Source organism: Drosophila novamexicana, unplaced genomic scaffold (assembly GCF_003285875.2).
Source record: "Drosophila novamexicana strain 15010-1031.04,08,12 unplaced genomic scaffold, DnovRS2.1 tig00000644-arrow-pilon, whole genome shotgun sequence".
NCBI lineage: Eukaryota > Metazoa > Arthropoda > Insecta > Diptera > Drosophilidae > Drosophila > Drosophila novamexicana.
The window spans coordinates 1,487,845-1,511,160 of record NW_020824814.1 but is presented as its reverse complement, the minus strand read 5'-3'; the positions used below and the strand labels follow the sequence as shown (position 1 = coordinate 1,511,160).

At 42.9% G+C, this 23,316-nt stretch overlaps 4 protein-coding genes across 4 annotated transcripts; 2 read left to right on the top strand and 2 right to left on the bottom strand.

Moving 5' to 3' along the window:
• Positions 1–3,478: 3,478 nt before the first annotated feature.
• Positions 3,479–15,583, top strand: LOC115762800. Its single transcript, XM_030705156.1, has 10 exons — positions 3,479–4,086; positions 4,144–4,208; positions 4,610–4,733; positions 4,788–4,968; positions 5,022–5,214; positions 5,272–5,335; positions 5,396–5,544; positions 5,604–6,497; positions 14,611–14,754; positions 14,826–15,583. The coding sequence occupies exons 1-10, from the start codon at positions 3,492–3,494 to the stop codon at positions 15,051–15,053; spliced, it is 2,637 nt and encodes an 878-aa protein (XP_030561016.1). The 5' UTR covers positions 3,479–3,491; the 3' UTR covers positions 15,054–15,583.
• On the bottom strand, positions 7,479–9,299 carry LOC115762801. Its single transcript, XM_030705157.1, has one exon. The coding sequence runs from the start codon at positions 8,938–8,940 to the stop codon at positions 7,828–7,830; it is 1,113 nt and encodes a 370-aa protein (XP_030561017.1). The 5' UTR covers positions 8,941–9,299; the 3' UTR covers positions 7,479–7,827.
• A 42-nt stretch (positions 15,584–15,625) lies between the features above and the next one.
• LOC115762705 (mediator of RNA polymerase II transcription subunit 15) lies at positions 15,626–20,081 on the bottom strand. The gene is made up of 6 exons (XM_030705029.1): positions 19,358–20,081; positions 17,128–18,951; positions 16,812–17,063; positions 16,534–16,750; positions 16,231–16,467; positions 15,626–16,151 (listed from the first exon to the last, which is right to left on the bottom strand). Exons 1-6 carry the CDS (start codon positions 19,684–19,686, stop codon positions 16,110–16,112), a joined length of 2,901 nt encoding a protein of 966 aa, XP_030560889.1. The 5' UTR covers positions 19,687–20,081; the 3' UTR covers positions 15,626–16,109.
• An 895-nt stretch (positions 20,082–20,976) lies between these two features.
• Positions 20,977–23,118, top strand: LOC115762699 (1-acyl-sn-glycerol-3-phosphate acyltransferase delta-like). The gene is made up of 4 exons (XM_030705023.1): positions 20,977–21,241; positions 21,624–21,811; positions 21,882–22,772; positions 22,838–23,118. Exons 2-4 carry the CDS (start codon positions 21,628–21,630, stop codon positions 22,927–22,929), a joined length of 1,167 nt encoding a protein of 388 aa, XP_030560883.1. The 5' UTR covers positions 20,977–21,241; positions 21,624–21,627; the 3' UTR covers positions 22,930–23,118.
• The last annotated feature ends 198 nt before the right edge of the window (positions 23,119–23,316 follow it).

The window sequence follows — 23,316 nt, the reverse complement described above, 5'->3', positions numbered from 1 at the left end:
TGAAAAAAAGCAAAAGCAAAAAAAAATATGTAAAACAAGAGAACAAATTAGGAGATGTGCGACAGAAAGAGAGAGCGCGAGAGAGCAGCAGCAGCAGTAGATAACGGCAGTTGGCTGAGCAGCAGCAGCAGTAGATAACGGCATTTGGCTCAGCAGCAGCAGCAGCAGTGGCATCTCTCCATAAACGATACGATTTGTAGACTATGCAAGTATTTTTATGTATTAAAGGTTATGTTGTAAGTTTTTATCACAATATTTGTATTGTAGCTGCTCAGTGTTTTATATGATTATATAAAATGGATAAAACCCAAAAAGTAAAACAAAAAACAACAACCGGACAGACAAAAAAATTATTGTATTACATACATCTTATATATAATAAATATGCTTCTTAATAAAAAAAAAAAAAAAAAAAACAAACTCAAATAAATATTATTTATGACGGCGGATTTCCAGATGACACGCACTCTGCGCCCCCAACTAAGCCCGGGTAGCTTATAGTCCAAAAAAAAAAAAAGAATGGAAAAAAAAATAGCTGAAGAAATTAATTATGATACTTGAGTTATCTTTGACGTAAACGTTCTGATAACCTGCACAACTTGCTGCAGGTTCCTAATGCCTAGAATAATTAAATTATCTTTTCCTTTTTTTTTTCCATATAGAGTTTCGATAGCAGACAACCCGGGCCGGGCCGGAGGACAGCTCAAGTTCATATAGATAGAGGTGTACTATAAAATGTATATGTATTATGGTATTTGGGTTTTAGGCCCGCCGATCGCAGCTAGATATGAGAATCATAAACTGTTTTTATCATTATAATGGCCACTGGCCGAAGGCGTCTAGATTCGTCATGCCCAGATTAGTCACCCTATAGCCCATAAATTAGATCAAGTTTTTAACAACAAACATATTCCGGGTAGTGCCGACGATGGTATACCCTGGACATACGCCATATGGCATGCATTGTAGACTTAGTTCCTGTAAGCAGTTATTGGATATAGTTGCACGATCCGGTCAAGCAAGTAGTTGGAGAGACTTATCTCTTTACACACTCCAATCATGTCTTATATTATAGGATATAGTTGCCCGATCCGGTCAACTTGTACATATAGATATGCAAAAGAGCTCAGTTCTATATAAATAATCTTAAAATGTCGAGAATTATCGTAGAAACCTTATATGGAATAAAGTATATAATAATACAGGTATTTTGTACGATGTATAAGTATTATATGTGTGTGTCTGTTGTGTGTGTGTGTGGGCGTGTGTGTGTTAGTGTATGCATGTATGTATATATGTTTATAAGTATGCATGCATGTTTATTTTCTGCAGATGTGCTGCAAATTGAAATAAAACGAATTTCTACCAAGTGCTCTCCTCCTCGATTCTCAAGAAGTCAAGTAGGCTTTGCTGAAATTCAACAAGGCAGGCGGTGGAGCAGCTTGTGGCGGTGGAGCAGGAGACGGCGGCACAGGAGGAGCTGGGCGGGTAAGTAAATATGTAGCTAGATGTATGTATGTATGTATGTATGTATGTATGTATGTATGTATGTATGTATGTATGTATGTATGTATGTATGTATGTATGTATGTATGTATGTATGTATGTATGTACATATGTATGTATGTACATATGTATGTATGTATGTATGTACATATGTATGCATGTACGTATGCATGTACATATGTATGCATGTGTGAATGTCGTTGGTATATGTGTATGTATTAATGTATGTATGTATGCATGCATGCATGTAAATATGTATAAATGCATGCATGCACGCATGTATATATGTACAAATGCATGCATGCATATGTGTAGTAATGCATGTATGCATGCATGTATATGTATATAAATGCATGCATGCCTGCATGTATATGTGCATAAATGCATGCATGTTTATATGTATAAATGCATGCATGCATGCATGCATATATGTTTGCATATGTACAAAGCAAAACATGCATGAATCGTTTTTTCCACCGACGACGCTTGGATTCTGCGAAAAGTGTGGAACGTGTCCTAAATGATTTTTCGTATAGACACACGAAATCTTACCCAACAAATTGTAAATTTCAGCTGCCCAGCTTATACTCACAGCCAATCAATCAATCAATCAATCAGGCAGTCAATCAGTCGGGACAAACAGTTTTATGCATAGAGATTTATAGCTTCAGGTATGTCTTCTTCAATTTCCTAAACATTTCGTGATAAATTTATAATACTAGCCGAGCCGAATGAAATGTCTATATATATATTTATAATAAGAGAATCCTACGTAAGAGCTTGTAACCCAGAAATGCCAATCAGATTGACATTCAATTTGAATCTGACCCAATAGACTCTCGGCGATAATCGATATTTGACCTAGGCCAATATTGAAATGACGACCCAACAAATGGCTGGCTGACTTCGCCCCCGCCCCCCGCCAGTTAGCTGTTGCCCCGCCTCCAGGGTTAATCGATGACTAATTTGATGGCTGCCTAATACCAAATTGAGCGTTCCTTCAGGTGAAGGTGCAGGCGGGCTGGGCGGCGGATTGGGGCTTAGTCTAATCAATGGAAACACGTTTGAAGAATTGCGAGCGGCTGCCACGCCCCCGCCACTGCGTCAACGGGCGTCGGACTGTGACAGTTGGCAATTTATTGAAGACGGTTTCCAATCAGAGCAAATCATGCGAACCAGTACCCATTCCCCCTCCCCCATCCCCCCATCTAATATGGCAAACGGAATTTATGGCCGCGTGCTGAGGCCGTAAAAAATAAAAGGTAAGTGTGATATCGGCCAGATCCGTCACAGGCCCCAGACCCAGACCCCCCCCCCCCCCCCCGCCGTCTCCGGCTCAAATGGAGCCTAACGTAACCAACTCAACTGACGAACGCTTTGTCCTTTGTGGTGGGCAATAGCGTGCACACTAAATTGTGCACTGAGAGAAATAATCTAGACTCGGCCAGAATGTTGCATGCAAGTGTGCGTGATTTATGGAGAGAAATTCCTATTTATTAAGGGGCATAAAAATATCGAAAAACTCAACAAAAAATATTTTCTTAAATGTGTTTTTTTATTCTTATTTTTTGTTTGATCTTAACTTTTTTTTTAAATATTTTCTTCATTTTTTTCTTATATATTAATTATTATTAATAAAAATTATTATTATTAAAATTCTTAAAAAAAACGTTTATAATATTTATATATTTTATTATATTCATATCAAATCTTAGAGTATTAATAATCATATATAAGAGTACATTTTTTTTCCAGTCTCAATCTAAAACTCTAATAATAGAATACTTATAATCTTAATATAATAGAGCAACAAGAACCTGATGACATCTATTTCAGTACAGTCTCCTTTTTTTCTCCCAGTGCAGGGCGAGAGTGGGCCTTGCGGGGGGAGCTGGGGCATGCGAGATAGATAAGTATTGCATGGAGCTGGCAATCGTTGTCGATTCGCTCAGAGCATTGAATTGGTGTTAAGCACGAACCAGAATATGAATTTGGTAATGGAAATGGAAATCAGCAGTTGTCACTGGCGGAGGATTGGGACAACAGGCTGGCAGCTGGCAGCTGGCAGCAGTTGCTGCTGTTCCTTGCAGGCGTGCGGATCAACCATGTCGAATCAATTGTTTTTTCTCAGTTTGGCGGACATATTCTCGGTGTATCCGGCCATTTTTAAGGAGCGCAGCACGCAGCTGCGCAAAGCCAAGCAAATCTATTTGCCCAGCGACGAGGAGTGGCAGGACAAGATGTACTTTATGCTGCTCGAGATTCAGCGCCAGGTGAACGAGTCCGGCGACATCAATATCTCACTCAAGGACATCGATAAGCGAAACAAGCCCGTCTTCGATCCGGAGCGCATCACCAAAATCATCTCGCCCAGCATCAGTCCCAACGGTCGGCGCAGCCGTATCCTCAAGCATTGTCATGCGACCACGGTGCGGATCCGGCTGAAGGCCAGCGCTCGCTGGAATCTGCCCATCATCGCGAATGCGGCCAAATTGTTGCGGAAACCCGCATTGCCCGTGGTCTTTCAAAATGAGCACGAGATGCGGCTGGCCTACTCGCTGATCTACGATGTTTTTCGCTGTGAGTTTGTTCTTGCTTTCAGATTTTACCCGACATAACCTCACTTTTTGTTTTCAGATAAAACAGTGTTGTGTAACGCCCTGTCGGATATCGGTTTCTTCGAACAGGAGCGCCACAAAAAGGTAAAACAAGGTCAGGTTGTATATAGTAAGCTTCCTTCCTTCAGTTTGAGCTGTGCATTGATCAGTCAGTCAGTCAATCAAGCAGTCAGTCAGTGATTGAAGATAATATAAAATATCTCTCACAATTTTCGTGAATTTAAGTTCTTACATAAACCTATTTTCAAAGTTCTTCAAAAATATTTGCATAATCCACCTTCGAAAGCGGAAAATGCGTGAAATTCGAGCTCAGTTTCACAGAAGTATTTGATCGAAAGCTGACAAAAACTGCGTGGAAAGCTTTCGCTAGAACGCGTGGATTTAAGTTGAATTCTGAAATTAAATAAATACAAGCGAATATATATAACATATATATATATCCTTAGTATATATATATATATCTATCTGTATATATCTTTCCGTAGTACATCGAGGATGAGCAGCGCGTTTGGTTGATGCTCTTCGAGCTCTACGATCGCAACTTCAGGAATCGCAACTCGGAATATCAGGAACAGCAGGCGCAGCTCTACAAGGAGGCGCAGGTAACAGGTAGGTGGCCATCTCAGTCAAGTTAATGCCAATCCTCAGCGCAATCCTCGCCAGAAATTGCGAATATGCTGTGGCAGCATCGCGTACGCCTGGCCGCCTCCATCTCCCGCATGCGGATCGGCGTCGGCGCCCTCCGACTCTCCCAGCTGCTGCCCATCCATCTGCAGAACGAGAAGGTGGCCATTGCGGCGGCCAATCCCGTTGTCACCGGCTGGATAAATCCCTTTCTGCTGCGGTAAGCTATCCGCCTTTTGCCGTGCTCAAGCATTGACTACCTTCTCATTCCAGCAACAAGTCGGAGGCGAACAAGATACTCATGGAGATGGGCTACACGGTGCACGGGCCGGAGGATGAGCAGCCGCTGCTGGAGCAGCACTGCAAATGGGACAACATTTGTCCGCTGGTGATATCCATTATACCCAAGGATCGCAGCGAGTTCACCAAGTCGCAGCTCATGACCAAGCACTACTTTATCATGCAGGTGAGCTCTGGTCTAAGCCCAATCCTGGCCAGCTTTCTCTAGATTTTCTTCTTGCAGGACAAAAACTTTTCGTATGGCCCGGCGATCATGTCCAAGCTCATGGACTACTTTGAGCTATATGGTAACTAGGCTTATATTTTCGGGATTTATTCGGAATATTCTTGATATCCTTGTCAACCAGGTGACATCCTGCAAACCCACGTGGACTCGCCCCGCTCCACGGCCTACCTGGCCGCACTTTTCTATTCCGTGAATCGCGTGAATAACTTTTATGTCTACGGCGCGGGCGCCAATCTCAAGGATTACCGACGCTATATGGAATCCATAGGCGTAAGATCCATCTATAACTTTCGCATATATCCCACTTGAGCCCCAATCCTGCCCTGCAGGTCAGCAATATTCGGCTCTTTGGCGACGCCTTCACCTCCTTTCCCATGGAATCGAATCGCTTTCGCAGCGTAGTGGGCGTCTTTGCCACGCCCCCGAATTCATTTAGCGCCATCTCGGATCCAATTGATTTGATTTGCTCGCGCGGCGGCGATCTGAGCATGCTGGAGGTGCTCACCGAATCGGAGGTCAGCGACGAGGGCAAACAACGGGTGGGCTGCATCCAGGAGGAGCAGCTGCTCACGCTGACCATGTCCATGTCGCGGCCGCAGATCCAGTTTGTGCTCTATCAGACCCATTCGATAGTCGGCACCGAGAACGAGGACATGGTGCAGCATGTGCTGGGCGTGATCAACAGGCTGGCGCTGGAGAAGCATCGTCAGGCGTACCGGGAGGTGAAACGTCTGGAGGCCATTGCCGAGGCTGAGGCGGCCAATATACCCGCGGCGGCCATGTCCAAGGAGTCGCCGCGCAAAAAGGACAAACTGGCCGCCGAGGATAAGCACAAATCCCAGCCAGAGCTGAACGCCAAGCCGGGCGAGCCGCCGGCTCCAAACGTGCAGCTGCCGCGCGTGGACAGCATCGATCTGATTGTGACGCCCGACATCGATGAGTTCGTCCAGGACACTGTGCCGGACATCTGCATCAACCAGGACAACTGCATCCAGCAGCTGGCGACGGGCAGCTATCTTGCGCTCGTGCGCCGCAAGACCCTCACCCAGCTTAACGAGAAGTACCTCATCCGCATGGCCGAGCGCCGCGGACTCTTTGGCAAGCCGGAGCGCGACAAGACCAAGTCGCGCGCCGTCAAGCTGCAGGAGACCAGCGAGCCGCCGCCCCCGGACACGAACTATGACAACTGCTCCGCGGGCTCGCGCACTGGAGCACAGCATGCGGTAAGTCCGAGTACCCCAAGCAACTATTTATGCATATATACCAGGGCTGGGCACGCACAACAAAATTGTTCGCGGTTCAGGTTCACGATTTGAACCAATGCCGAATCATGAGGTTCGATTCGTGCATCTCTTTTTTTCACATCATGCGAATCAGTACTGGGTTTGAACCTTGTTTCAGCAAATTTCTGTCAAGGTATCTGTTGAGGTTCACGATTTAAACCATTAAAGCGCCACGAGATTTGCTTCGTGAATATCTTTTATATCAAGGAAATCAGTTCTGGGTTTGAACCTTGTTTCAGCAAATTTCTGTCAAGGTATCTGTTTAGGTTCACGAATTAAACCATTGAAGCGCCACGAGATTTGCTTCGTGAATATCTTTTATATCAAGGGAATCAGTTCTGGGTTTGAACCTTGTTTCAGCAAAATTCTGTGCCCTTTTTATCTTAAATTTTTAATGAATATTTTGCAATTGACGGTTCGGTTCACGATTTAAACCAATAACTGATTCGGTTCGTGAATTTCTTCGTTCATATCAAGAGAAACAGGTCTGGGTTTGAGCCTTGTATCAACAAGTTGAAGGTTCGGTTCAGAGCCTACAGCATTTGAATTTTTGGGTTCGAATCGGTTTGTGATTTAATTTAAATGAGGTTTCAAAAAAATTGAACTAAAGAATCATAGAGGGAACCAGCTTATGAACCGGAGCACTTCCTAATTCCTTTGAGTGTGCAGCCCTGATTTTCCCTTTATTCAAATGAAAATGTTGTACGTGACGTGACGCATTTGGGCCAATTAATATGAATGGCATTTGAGCTGATATAAAACAGCAAAATCGGCGTCAAACTATCCATTGATTTATGGCAGATATCTGAAAGATATATGGGAATGATAAGATAGGCGACAAACTATTCCAAGAAGACGACATCCATGGGCGAGTGTTAGACTTTACACTTTATTGTAAACAACAATTTGCGTGGGGGTTGCGCGGGGGGTTTGTGGGTGGCGGAGAGGGAGGGGAGGAGGTGGGCTACGTATATATGTACATTTGAGACTTATGATCTAATAATTAACATGGTTGGGTTTTTAGTGTCAGAGCTGCAATCATCATCATGAACAACAACAAACAGAATCATCAACGGCATCGGGCAGCACAGCATCCATCCATCCATCCACCTGACTATTAGATTGGGGTAATTAGCATGAGGCATGCAATCGCGATCGCAATCGCTGCCAGGGCTTAGTCACAGCATTTACAGAAAGAGATTAGGTCATGGCATTGGGTTAGCTCATTGGCCCATGACTAAACCCAATCTTTGGAGCACAGTGCATTTACCTATTTTCGCCAGCCGCTGCCGCTGCCGCTGTTCGCCTTCACATTCTTGCCCTGCCCCTGTTGATAACCCTTGAGCGCATCCTTCGACTTGTTCTTGTCCAGCTTGCTGCCGATCCCCATTCCGCTCCCGCTCCCGCTGCTGCTGCTGCCGCTGTAGCTGAAGCTGGACTTGAAGGAGGGATTGCCGTTGCTTTTGAACATGGGATTCGTTTTGCCAGCGCCCACCAGGGGCGCCGATTGGTTGTAGTAGCTCCGGTTGCTCTGCTGATAGCCCTGCGTGGAGCCGGCGGTGCCCTTTTCGGACATTTGGCGGCCGTACGAGAAGCCCGTGCTGGCCAGGCCCACGGATGCAATGCCCAGGCCCATGCCCACGCCCATGCTGGAGCCGACAGTGCCCGTTCCGACGCCGCCCATGCCCACGCCAAAGGTCTGCTTGTGGCTGGTGCTGAACGTGGCGCCCTGCTCCCCGCCAAGTGGTCCGCTCTGCGTGTAGAACTGTTGCTGCACCTCGACAATATAGCGATAGGCCTCCTCCATGCTCTTGGGATTGCGTCGCAGGATCATTGAGTGCGTCGGCTCCGGCAGATGATCCCGAAATACCTGCAGCGTTATACGCTCAATATCCTCCAGCGAGTACAGGGTATCATTGTGGGTCAACTTGCGATTGAGCAGCCGCTGCTTCAGCTTGGACATCTTCTGATAGTACAGCTCGATGTTGGAGTCGAGCACAGCGCTGCGAATCTTATGGATCAGCGCATAGCTGGACTCGCGCTCCGCAAAGCTGTGCAGCAGCTGATCCTTGAGCTTGTGCCAGGACTCCGCCTTCAGCAGAGCCCCGCCATTGCCCACCTGGCCATGGCCATTGCCCGTGCCCGCCGGAGCGCTCAGCTGTCGCGTGAAGACCGCATCTCTGGCCCGATCCGTGCACTTGTTCTTAATGTGTCCAATCAGCTGCGCTTTGTAATAGTCATCGAATGTGTTGATCGCGGGCATAAGGGCGTCGATTTTGTGTAGAAACTGCGGCAGCTTGCCGGGATCGGTGCCATCGAAGTTCTCGACGAGCTTTAGGCGATTCAGCACTTGATTGTATTTGTTCACAAAATCGGGATCCATGTCAATCGCGCTATTGTCTACACCCTATCGATGCGATCTACGCGACGTTCCATGCACGACTATATGACAAAAACACAATAAATCTCGAATCTCGTTTCAAAAATCAAATAACAATTTCGCGCGCGCGCTCTTTCAATAATAATTGTTGTTGCCGTTGTTGTTGTTGTTGAATATAAACAGATTTTCGATTCTTACAAAATGTATAAATTAACATTCATTAACATGAATTTTACTTCGAAGATCCGACGGCCACTAAATAACAACAAAAAATGCCCCCAACAACAACCGAACCGAACCGAACCGAACGATCTGCGGCCAACGAATGCGAATTTCAAATTGACACAACCCGCGCTACGGCAAACGGGAACGGAATGGCCCGGTTCGGTCGACAGTTCGGCTCGGTCGACCGTTCGGCTCGGTCGACAGTTCGGCTCGGTCGATCGTTCGGCTCGGTTCGGCTCGGCTCGTAGTCGTAGTCGTTGTCCCCGTCGCCCGACTGAACTGAACTGAACTGAACTGTAAAACTCAAACGACTCGCATTGTGGTGCTGCTTGTGGGAGTTGTTTTGTATACTGAATCATATATGCGCCAATGACAACAAATGGGAGTGTGAAAGTCAAGGCTGCTCGCTTAGCAGATACCCTGTACACAGTTATATACAAAGGGGGAAAGTCGTCATAAGAAAATTTAATTTCATATTTCAATCGATTTTGAGCTTATTGCGGCTGAAAGATGTCAGTCAATGGAGAATATATACCGAGAGTTAAGCTTATTGAGTATGTTTCACTTTCCTAGCATAAGGGAAATATTTTAGATTTTATTCAACGGTGGAACTTTACCAAGTATGCTCCAATTTTCAATAGGGAACATATTTTTGATGTGCGTAAATTATACGAAAACGTGCCCATATTCCCAATTAGACGTCTTTAGTTCTTTAAAACCGATTGGTCTAACAAGGGTCCATAAATCGATATTTATCGTTTTTTTGTAAAAGTGAAAGGAGCTATTGCAAAAATTGTAATAATATTCTACATATGATAAATGACAAGCTTGGCTATGGCGTTTCTGTCTCTTATAATCTTCAGAATATGACCAAAATTTCCCCAAATCGCAATTTTTTCGGGAAGATTTTTACTTTTAGTTTAGTCTCTCAGAACAATAAGAACCACAGACAGAAGAACGAAACTAGATCGATTTGGCTGAACAATCCTGGTCAACCGATAGCAATATACCCTTTTTAGTTCAGCAATGGATACAGGGTATAACAACGGACGGGCTCGACGTTCGCACATATTCATAGGCAACGCTTTGACAGATAGAGATAGTAACAACCCAGCAAACACACACACACACACACACACACACACACACACACACACACACACACACACACACACACACACACACACACACACACACACACACACACACACACACACACACCCTAGTGACACGCACATAGATCAACATGAGCAATAATCGCTCGGAATCGAAGCGTAGCCAAAAGTGTTTGTAGATTTCCCAAGCGAAATTATTGAAAGATTTCCATGAAGATATAATCAAAGATTGGAATAGAAAAATTAAGTTTTTAATTTGTTTGTTCAAGGATTGCCAAAAAGTCACTTTGAAAGTAATTGAGTAACTTTCTATTGCCAGAGGTGTGGAGCGGTCCCGGGGGGCGGCTTGGTACAGGCAGCAGGGGCAGGTCAATTGAAGTCTATCAGTCAATTTGCAATATACAATAATAAAATCAGTTAAAAGTCTTCACATAAAATCAATTGTTATTTAATTTGTGCGCTTGGTTTTTTAACGTCTTCTTCTATACACAAGCAAGAGTACAAAAAAAAAACAAAATGTTTTTATACCCTGAACCCATTTAAAATGGGTATAAGGGTATATTGTATTTGTGTGAAAGCCAAATGTATGTAACAGGCAGAAGGAAGCATCTCCGAGCCCATAAAGTATATATATTCTTGATCAGCATCAATAGCCGAGTCGATCTAGCCATATCTGTCTGTCCGTACATCCGTCCGTCTGTCCGTCCGTCCGTCTGTCCGTCTGTCCGTCCGTCCGTCCGTCCGTCCGTCCGTCCGACTGTATGTATGAACCCAAGGATCTCAGAACCTATAAGAGCTAGAGACTGAAATTTTAGATGTAGATGCTCCTAGTTCCCGCGCAGATTTGTTTCCGATAATCGATAACTTACTCCGTTTTCAAGCAATCGATAAAAATCGATATCGATATCCTGTTTTTTGAGCTATTTTAATAAATAATAAGACCCTTGAGTTCCAGCTTCTAAAATAGAATATATATATGCATTTGATGTTGGAAGAAGAGGGTTCAGGGTATCCCCTAGTCGGGAGCTCCCGACTAGAACCTCTTACTTGTTTGATTTGTTTTCATGCTGACGTTCATATTGAGTATTTACATTGATCTATTAACAATATGCTGTTAACTTTATGAGAATGAAAGAATACGTGTATGAAAGAATACTTATTTTGCCAAAGAAAGACCTGAGTCATAAGCCTTGATCGTATTTCTATAGGAAACACCATGAAAGGTTTCTCAAAAGCAAACTTTTAATATTAAATTGATTAAAACTTTTCTAAAGTATTTTTGAAATGAAATCAAAAGTATTTCTCCCCATTAAAGTCATATTTCACATTTAATGAATGCCTCATATAGAACTTTCTCTCCTATTCCAATTTATTATTTTCCAAGCTATTTTCGAGAATCTTTTTAGTTTACACGCAGCTTCTTTTCTCTTTTAAGTTGCTAATTTCTAAAAAAAATTCCACAAATATTACTCATTTATCTAATTTTAAGTCTCTTTTAGACTTTTTCTTCTTTTTTTAATGGCAAAATTCTTTATTTTTTAAATATTGACAATTTTTTCAACATTTTTTGAGCTTCCAAGCAACTGCAATTCAAATATTTTTTTCATTTAGCCCAATTTCTAGTGTCTATTCTTTCCCCCTTCTTTAATTTTCTTTTTTTAAGTTAGAAATTTCTTTTTTTTTTCCAAGTATTGAGAATTTTTTCAGTTTTTTGCGACATTCTGTGTCATTATTTGAGCTAATTTTGTGACTTAATTTTAAACCAAATTCTTTTTTTAAGTTGCTAAATTCTTTTTTTCCAGTTACTAACAACTTTGGTTTTTTTTTTTGCCCTGCCCAAAAAGGTTTTAAATCAAATCTGTTCTCAATTTAAGCTCAATTCGCGTGGTTTTTTTTGGTTCTAAAAATTTTTCTTCTTTTTTTAAGTTGTGAATTTCTTTATTTTTTCAAATGCTAACAATTTTTTTGTTTTTTGCCATTAATTGAGCTAATTTCGCGTGTTTATTTATGGCTCGCTTCTCTTTTTAAGCTGCTAAACACTTTTTTTTCTGGCCAAATTTTAATTTTTTGACAAAATTTAATTTTGCGCTTGTCGCCAAATTTGAACTCATATCTCGGCCCGCTTAGATTGTTTTGTTGTCTCTTCGTGACACACAATTGGCATCTGACGACGTTGTGTACCGAATTTTATTGGACTCCAAGCCCATAGCCTGGCCCTACCCCTCTGCCGGCCCGTCCAGCGCTCGCACACCTTATCGTGGGCGCTTCTCTAAGGTCTGTTGCGCCGGCGTGCGCGTTTCAACTAATTAGCAACAATTTGGAAACGTTAGCGGCTTGTAAAACTGTTTAATAATAGCCGTACCCAAAACCCAGAACCGTAGTGCCCCATACTGGCCGGCTGCCAGGTGTGTGGGGTGCTAATTCGAGCCACGGCTCCAAAACTGATAAGCGCATTTAATTGCCCTCAGCTGCGACTCGGACTCGGACTGCGACTGGGTCTCGGTCTGGGTCTGGGTCTCGGTCTCTGCTGCTCGACTGTCAGTTCGCATTTGTTCAAACCGCATTCGCGATTAACAAACAATTTACAACTTGCAACTGTAATTTTTACAGTAATTATGTAAACAACAACAAATTGTTAATCTTTGCACCGCCTTGATAAGCAAGTTCAGGGCCAAGGCCGCGGGGCCACAATCCGACTCCGACTCGGAGTCAGAGGCCGCAACCCGTAACCCTCCGCCCTCCCAAAACCCAACTGAATGGAGTTTCACTTATCGCAACGGGCTTTGAATCATTTGCAAGCCAAATTTAGCAAACATTCTTCTAAGCGAATTACGGAGTAAGAAACAAAAACATTTTGTGCATATTAAATTTTGAGAAAATAATTATCTGGCACTAGCTGAAGATTAGATACACTTACCAATAAATTGTTAGAAATTTTCTAATTTATTTTAAAGATTTTTTGCACCTGCTCTAAGATATAGGGCTAGATTTTGAGGCAGATCTGGCTAGATAAACAAATAAATAATAATAAAAAATATATTTGAATAATATAATAAAATAAAAATAATTAAAAAAAAAAAATAATAATATTATAAAAAATAATATATAATAAAATAAAAATAATATTAAAAAAAAAATAATAATATATAACAAATAAATAATAATAAAAAATATATTTGAATAATATAATAAAATAAAAATTATTAAAAAAAAAAAATAATAATATAATAAATAATATATAATAAAATAAAAATAATATAAAAAAAAAATAATAATATAATAAATAATAATATATAATAAAATAAAAAAAATATATAATAAATAATAATAGAAAAGAAAAAGCAATCCAGCTCATAAAGCAGGATCCCGGTTCGAATCTCAGTCTAGAAATCTCTGGTAGAAAAAATATAATAATAATATGGCTAAATCTATAATAACAAGAAAATTCACACCCATATAAATACGAATATAAATATAATTAAAAAAAGTCAAGTTTATATTTATGATAAAAAAAATACAATCATAAATTTTTAGATGATCATAAATTTTATTAGATAAAATCAACATCAGCAGGTTTACTCGTATCAAGGTCGCAAAATAAGAAAAGTATATGTCCGTTTTTTTTTTGGTAGCAGGTTCGAATCCACGCCTGCATTATGGCTCGGCTCTTGCAGCAGGTGCCTAACATCCTTGGGTCCAGGGCTTGGCTTAGGCCTTGTTTTCTCATATATTCTCCAAAATGTTTTGAATTCAATTCAAGTCTTACAATTGCCCGTTGTACTTAAAATATAGAAAGTCGTATATATTTTCTTAAGCAAAAATCGGGCTACATTTATATGGTATTAAATATGGTTAAGATTTATATAGAGCAACGATTGTAACCAAAGTTTTTTGCACTTAGGATTAGGATTTTGAGTTTTAAGTTCTTCAACTCAGCTTTCGCTCGACTATGCTTATGACAGCTATAGGATATAGTCAGGCAAATCGACTTTTATCAGTTTATTATCTACCTTTAGCAAAAATAAGCATTTGTACAAAATTTCAAAAGTATATCACCAAAGAAAGCTGAGTTCCTATAGAACAGTCGGGTCTAATGGGCTCAGCTCAGCTCGCTACTTCGAGCAAGCTCCACATAATATCAAGGTTTGCTTCTGTGTTAGCAAATATGTTAGGGTATAAATAATAAATAGAAAATATGTTCATTGTTTGTAAAACGAATTAATGAAGTGCGGCGTGCCTGTGCGCGCCTGTCTCGCTTCCATTTTCAATTCCATATCCGAACCGATTTGGATAACCTAACGCACAACAACAACAACAACAACGACTACAATAGGGCCGGCTGCAGCACCAGCGAGCGACCCACTCGAGCGCCATACGTTCGCACCTGACAAAGGTGTCGACAACGCAGCGGCAGCCGATAGCGTTCAACTTTAGGCGGCGGGAATGCACGCGTTTCTACGTTTTGCCCGTTTATATGGTAAGTCGTCATAAAGCCAAAAAAAAACATTATGGCCATAACAACAAATTGTATTTGAAACGGCCAAACAGCATAGCACAAAGCACAACAGTCGCTTGTGGTGGCAATATGCCTTCAAGTGTGTCACGCGCCTGGATAACGTTGCCGTCTGGCATCCAAATCTGAAATACAAGCTGCACTGCGAGCGACAGCTGCGCATCCGCAAGCTGAGACGCGTCCAATGGTGCCACAGGCAGCCGCTGCGCCTTCACATCACAGACATCCAGCTGCTCTGCCAGGTGCGCAGTTACCGTAAGTAGAAGATTTACGATTTATGCCAGCTATATGCCTTCTAAGGTGCATCTATGCTGGCGATGTTTATGTAATATATACATTTTTTACAAATTATTTGCATACGAAACAATTCCATTTTATGGAGATAAAGAAATCTTCAGATATTCGCACGTTATCCGAGAACAAAACAAAACTCAATAAAATATGCTATACTTTTAATTTAATATGTTTGGACCAGTTTCGTAGTGCTTTTTAAAATGCTACATTCAAGTATTTTATACGTTATACATTCAAGTCTTTTCCTCAAGTTTTCCCTTTTTAACTGAGATTTACAAACAAATTCTTAGTATCAAAATCAAAAGTCATTAATTCGCAAAGCAAAAATTCTACAAAACTTAATTAAGAAACAAAATTTTCAAATCAAGTTCAAAGTCAAATTAAAACTTATTTTAAGGCCCAAATCTCTTGTTTTGGGTGCACTACAAAATGCAACAGAAAATTTTCAATTATTATAAGACTCGATAACAAAGATTTTTTAATAATATGCCAGCAATTTGTAATAAATTATTAAATTAATTATTGTGTTTGTGTCTTCAATGTGGACAATCAGATAAAATATATATCACCTACAAGGGGGGGAGGCCAGCCATATCAACTAAAGTCAATCAAGTAACAGGCAAAAGTTGTTATAGCTGCCAGAGAAATAAGTACATCTATATAAATTACTGAAAACTTGAATTTAACACCGAGTACAGCGTGTATATATAATATATATTTTTAATTTTTTAATCATTTGACGAATATTGAGCTATTGCAATTACCGACACTCGAGTGTGCATGGAAAATGTGCGTGTTGTGTGTGTGTGAGTGTGTGTGTGTGTGTGCTTGTAAACGAATTACATGTATTTTTTTTTAATGCATTGCAATTAAAAATTCCGATAGCGAAACTTGACGATTACTAATGTATGAAATGTTGAGTTGTGTTGGAGAAAGGGAGCGAGGGGCGACTATGAATATGTATATATATATATGTATTTATTTATATTTAATAGTAGTAGTAATGCTGATACAGCGAGTATATCCTAATTGGGGCACGACTCCCAATGTGTGTCCCAGGCGCGCACCTGCAATGAATATTTGAATTAATATGGGAGCAGCTCTTTACTATATAAACAACTCTCTCTCGCTCTCTCCCTCTCTCACCTGACATTCTCGACTGCAGTACCATTGATTCTGGCAGCCGGCGCACATGTAGGTGGCCTTATAGCGTTCACATTGCTGGCAGCGACGCTCCAGCTCTTCCGGCCCATTCATAGTGGAGCCCATGCGCTTGCTAATATTGTTATTGCTATTGCGATTGTTTGGATTTGAGCCACGGTCCAGCGAGTCCAGACCCTGCAGCAGCTCCGCCCGCCGATACATGGAATGTACTTCGTTGTACTGGAATAACCAAAAGGAGTCATAGGGATTATATGCAAGCCAATGCTGTGGATGCAGTGCACCTACTTGCTTATTTGTATCGTTGCTTTTGCGCTGATTGCCTGCCGCCAGTGGGCTGCTGTTGTACAACGGCTTGAGTGGCATCTCATTATCAAAATGATTGTCCAGCGAATTGGTTTGGCTGCGTCGCGCGTCCGGTGGCTGTTGGCGATATGAGGAGCTGGCAGCGAGATCCGTTGCAGAGCCTGTCAGCTGCTTGGATTCATTGATCAGCTGCTGATAACTGCAAATGGAATTGTTTAAAGAGCTGAACTAAACCAGAACCTAAGGCTATATGCTCGTACCGTGACTGTGGTGGCTGTAGTTTATTAGGCTTGCCAAGCAACTCCTCAGGCTGTTCTCGGCGATAATCCTCGTGCACGGCAGCAGAGCGTCCATAGATACTGGAGCGATCGCCCACTATGGGAGGCAGTGATGCACGCATAGCAGGCACAGAGTTGCGTCTGTGCAGCTGTTGCGTCTCATAATGCTGTGGCGGCGGCGGCGGCATGGACAGCTCGGCGCAGGACGGCGATTTCTCCTGCAGGCCCAAAGCGCTGGACCATTAAAGAACAAGTTAATAAGTTCATTAAAAGATGGCAAATCTCTAAGCAAACATACCCGCGCAAGATTTTAAGATCATCCAGTCCGTTTTCCACTCTGTTAATCAGCTGCTCCACTGCGCTGGAACCATGACGCGAGGGCATTGGCGCATTTTGTTCGTTGTGCAGCAATGCATGCATTTCATATAGCTCCGATGTGCTGCAGTTTTTGTTCAGAATCGAGGGCAGTATCTCCTTCATGATAAGTATGCGCTCCTTGCGCTCAATGCGCGCTAGCAGTTCCTCCTTGATGCAGCGCAAGTGCAGCAGACGATTATGCTCCTCCTCCTTTTGGGTAATCAAATTATCCAGCGTCTTGATGTCCGCCTCAATGCGCTGCTTCTCATTGGCATAGGACTTGAGCTCCGGCTTGACGGCGCGCACCTTATCACTCATTATCTCGTCCAGCTCCGTGTACAGCTCCTTGACGCGCTGATGAAAGACCGCATCGCTGTTGCTGTTGTTCAGATCAACTGAGGATTTATTGCGTGGTTGTGCTGACGCGGGCGCCGCAATGGTTTGTGTTTGCCTGGAGTTGGATTCGGAGCGCTGCTTTGGACGCGGCGGCAGCTGTTGCTGCGCCGGCTGCTGCTGCTGTGCCTGCTGCGGCTGCTGCTGTGGTGGCTGCTGATGTTGCTGTGCCGGCTGCTGTTGCTGGGGCGGCTGCTGTTGCTGTTGCTGCTGCTGGTGAGCGTAGGGTGTGGCAAATATGTGCGCCTCATGTGCTGCCTGCTGCTGTATAACGGCTGGCGCGCTGGCTGTTTGAGCTAGAGGCTCGGCGCTTGTCTTAATGTCAGCCAACGACTTCTCATTGGGATAGACTATCTCCATGGCTTCCACGGGTGGTGTGGGCGTCTCTAGGCTATACGAGATGGCAGCCATGTCTACAGCCTGCGACTGATGCATCGTCTTCTTTTGCGCATAGAAGTCCATGTCGCTAGACGGTGTCAATGTGAACGGTGAGCCCAATTTGAGCACAGACGTGCTTGATGGTGACTCAGTGTTGGATCTGGATGCCAACAGCTGGGCAACAGCTGCTTGACTGATGCTTGGCTTATTCAGGGGCGCTGTCGGTGGTGTTGGACGTGGTAATTGTGCTGCTGCTGCAACTGCAACTTGCTGTGCTGTTGCCGCTTGCTTTGCAGGAGTTGCATAAACAGGCGAAAACTCTATAATGTCATCATCCATATCTTGGGTTGGCAACGACTTGGTGCGCTTATCCACATGCGGCTCAGTCGATGGCGGCGTGACTGAACGACGGCGTTTGAGTGTGGCCTCTTCCAGAGGCATATCCAAGCTAGCTCTAGACTCAATTGCTGCCTTATAGCCCAGGTCCAGGGCAGGCAACATCTGCATCTCCTGCTGCTGCTGCTGCTGTATGCTGTTATTACAGCCGGCGGCTTCTTCTATAATCGGCTCTGCAGCTATGGCCGGCTTCATGGTCAAGAACTCATCCAGCACGGAGCCATTTTCAGCTGGCGTTGCCTCACTCTCTATTTCCAGTTGCAAAGTGAAAGGCGGTGGCGTCTTTGAGGCCACCTGCTGTTGCGGCTGATTGCCTGCTGCCGGCGTGTCGGTGGGCTTCTCCGGCGAGTCTTCATTCTCGGTATCATCCAGGCAGATCAGCTCCGGCGACAAGCTGCCCGTGTGGCTGCGACTATGACTGCGGCTGGGCGTGCGTCCACTGCGTCGTCGCTCTTGTTGGCGCGTCTGCTGCTTCCGTTCAATGGCCCGTTTTGCAGCGCGGTATTCGGCCATGCGCCTCGCCTGCGCCTGAATTTTGGGCAGAGCGCGCCGCAGCTGGCTCATGTAGTCGATCTTATTGCTAACCCGTTGATTAAGCCTGAACGTAAAAAGCTATTTAATACGCACAAGTACTTGCAGAAAAAATATAAAATATGCATAGAGCTCTCTTTCGGTTGTCACTTTGAATGATTCGAGAGAACATTTCAAATTGACATAACAATTTCTTCGAATACGAATTCTGCTGGTTCTTGTCATTGAGATGCCAAGAAAATGGATTAATTAGCTTAAAATTTTAACTATTTCATCTAAGATTAATGTTCATATGCTTAAACCTTTTTAGCTATATATGCTTTGTCGGACAACCTATAAGAAAATTGGACTCCCTTACATATCTCAAGCCATAGACTGCTCGGCAAGGATCTCTAACCAGACAATGCTGGTAAATCGGTTATTGAGAACTGTTAAGGATCTGCCAAATTATAATAATTGTTCAGAGTATATACCATTTTATGCTGCGTCGCTTGAAATACAGATTTGCCTGAATGTCCCGCTGCATTTGCTTAATCTGACGCTGCGTATGCTCCCGATTGGACGGCGGCTTCGTTGACGCGGCGGCGGCGGTGGCATCCAGGTCGTCCGAGAGTTTGCGGGGCGTGGTGGAGGTGCTGTCGGTTTTGGTCGGTGAGCTGTCATTGGATTTGGATTTGGCTGATTTGGCGGGCGTTTGCTTGCTGACAGCCACATCCATTAATGCATCGTCGTCCTCGTCGTGGCTGTATTCATCGCTGCTCAGTTGCGAATTAGACGAGTCGTAAATTTCCACGTTCGACATGGTTGAATTTGTTGGAACTGCACACAGACACACACACACACACACACGCACACTCAGACTTAACTGAAATCTAAACACATGTAGTACGAGATCATATAATTATATGTTTGCTGGGCCATACTTACACGCTGCTCACGTTTTGCACAAATTCAATTTTTTTTTTCGCTCTTGCAAAAAAGCGTCGCGTCTGCCGGCAGAAATGGCTGTTGTTGCCCTTGGTGCCGCCTCGCGAGTGCTTACCGTACGGTTGCTCAATAAGCAAAGCTGCGTTTGGTTTGTAATCTGCGCACAATCGACCAAATGGCTATTGGAATAGTACTTCTTTTCTTAATTGTTTTCTAGCATTGCAAAAAAAAATTTTGCGGCGACGACGGCTTTTATTCGTGTATAGATAGTGGAGGATGGCAATAAAAGAAGAAGAAATGTTTTTGCTGTTACTGACAACAGTGCGCCCAACAGAGATTGAGCCGTTAACATTTGGTGAGTCTGTTAAATAACATACGTTTTGCTAATAACATCTCGGTTAAGCGATTTATCTATTCTTAAAGCTATTTTAAGATAATTTAAAATATTTTCTATGCTGGTGGTCAAAGAGAGTTGAATACAAAACGTGTTTGACACAGCAAAAAGTTAATTGGCAAATTGTCAATTTGAGCGGACATTTGTTTGGCATAACATTTAATGTTATTGTAACCAGAATTTATCAAAATTAGGGGAAGGTGAGGAGTACATATTTTAAAACTTATCGAAAATCTATCGAGCATTAAAACTTATCGATGCTGCATAAAGCAACGATACTTTTGTGTTATCAAAGCTCTAGTTTTTAAATAACAACAATTTGCATATGCTGCTCTAGAAGCATATCAAATAGAATTATTTATAGATACGCTACTTTCACGTCAAAGCTATAGTAAAACATATCAAAAATATGCCAATTACATTTAAAAATACTCACAAACGGAATGCTCATTATCATTTTAAGTAGATTTTTAGCTGATAATTTGACGCAGATCGAACATAGAGAGACAGCAGCCAATACAAATACATACGAATATGAACTGCGTGTGTATGTGAATATATGAATATATTTATGCATATGTATATGTATGTGTGTGTGTGTGTGATACCGATATTAATAGCGTGTAATGACTTGCATTCGTTCAAATGAACTATGGCCACCTTGCAGGGTCGTAAACACACACACACACACACACACCCACACACACACACACGTATATACATATGTATAAATATGTGGGAAGCGTGTTTGATTTTTTCTATCTTGGCTGCTCGCCTCGGACGACAACTACGACAAGCGCTTAGGTTCTCGCAATTGATAACGGTAAAGGGTGATTAGTTTATTAATCATCGATATCAGCACCGTCAATGGAACTAGGGCAAACAGTTGGAAATATTTCGGCATTCAGTTGATCACAGCAGCTGGCTGTGCAAGCAAGGAAGTCGCTTGTTTCCGTGCGCGCGTTTTCTAAGAAATACCACCCCCTGCCCCCCCCTCCCTCCACCTCTTCCGACCTGTCGCTAGCACATCTGATCGGTAAGTGATGATCATTACTACTAATGATAATTAGCTATGATGATTAAGCATATCTTTGAAGAAGAAGACCTGTTTTCAAGTGCACATCATCGAATGCCATAGTTCAATGGGCAATTTTATCCAGATATCATTATAACTGTTTATGTTACGTTACGTTACGTTACGTAAAGGTCTTGGAGGTTAAAGGAGAAATCAAATAATTTGAATAGTCCTTGCTTAACGAATTATCTAAATGAACCAGTTATTTGGAGAACCGAAACAAGCGGGACGCCGGTTCGAATCTCAGCTTGAAGGCCGCTTCAGAGCTTAATTATTTATAACGACATTCTCTATTATAATTCTATACTAATTTTATATTATTAACTAGATTTCTTATCTTCAGTTTCATGATGGTCTCGCTAACGGAGCTGAAAAAGCATACAATATGCCATATGATAATCGCAATAACATTCTTCTCCTGCGGCCTGCTCTGCAATATCGCCCAATTTCTGCTGTTGATCCTGGTGAAGCCCTTTAATCCCACACTGTTCCGCAAGCTAATGTATTATCCGTGCTATGCCTTCTACTCCCGTAAGTCATGAACTCAGCCCATTTCAAGTATTTCGTTTTGATGTATTTCGTTTTATCTAATACGATGCAGAGCTGGTTTCGGTCACCGAGTGGTATGGCGGCGGCCGGGTGCACGTGTACATGGACAGCGAGGACTTGAAGATCGCCGGCAAGGATCACGGTCTGATGATCATGAATCACACTTACGAAATTGATTGGCTGTGCCTGTGGATGCTGCTCGAAAAATTGGAAATTTTGGGCACCGCCAAGGCGTTCGCCAAGAAACCCATCAGGTATATGCCGGTGCTGGGCTGGGCCTGGTGGATGGCGGAGTTTGTCTTCCTCAATCGGGACTTTGACAAGGACAAGGAGATCATTGCCAAGCAGCTGAGGCTTGTCTACTCGTATCCCGATCCCGTTTGGGTATTGCTCACAGCCGAGGGCACACGCTTCTCGGCCGCCAAGCACGAGGTATCCGTGAAGTTTGCCCAGGAGAAGGGCATGACCCCGCTCAAGCATCATTTGATACCGCGTACGAGGGGCTTCACGACCAGCCTGCCCACGCTGCGCGGCATCTGTCCGGCTATTTATGACATCAATCTGGTATTCAAGCGCGACTCAAAGGTGCCCGTGAATCTGAATTCCATATTGAGCGGCGAGACAGTGGAACCATATATCTTTATTCGACGCATCCCGTTGGAGCAAGTGCCCGAGGGCGAGAAAGAGGCCGCTGCCTGGCTGCAGAATCTGTACATTGAGAAGGATCGCATTGTCGACAGCTTCCATGAGACGGGCAGTTTCTTCAAGACGTCGGGCATCAAAGAGGTGCCCTGCACCATCTACAATCCGCGCATCAGCAGCCTCATCAGCTTCGCCGTGGTAGGCAGCTGCTCCATGCTGTCGATCTTGTACTATTTTGTCGCATCCTTGCTGGCGGCTAACTGGTCTGGCCTGATAACCATTATGACCATATTTGTGATATGTAAGTATACGGCTTATTTCATTTGTATTTCAATTTCATCAACTGATATGTTTTTCCACCTGCAGTTTTCCTGCTGCTGAGAAAGGCGAACAACATGTCAAAGATCAGCAAAGGTTCCACATATGGTGTCGCTGGTGGCAAATCGAAGACAAATTAGTTATCAGTTCAATATTCTATACAATAGGGAAGTTTACGTTTGATGAATTTGCAACTAAAAAAGAGGCGTGTCCGCACCTTAAAGCTTGTTGATTCTTTGACGGGGATTAAGGCGAGCTGTACATATGTATATGCATAGCGATTTAACGATTTTTTTTTAATGATTTGATAATAAAGAATGCAAAATAAAGCTAGCTTATATATTTGTAGGAATTACATGTCTGGACTTTGGCATAGACTGCTGACAGACACGAAAATGCTTCGTTTGCCCTCGCTACACATTTAGTTCATAAAAAAAGTAACATTTGTCAATGAGTCAGGCTGATTAGATAAACATAATTGTGATTATAAGTGTACTATAAGAAACGCAAAATTTTGGAAACAGTAA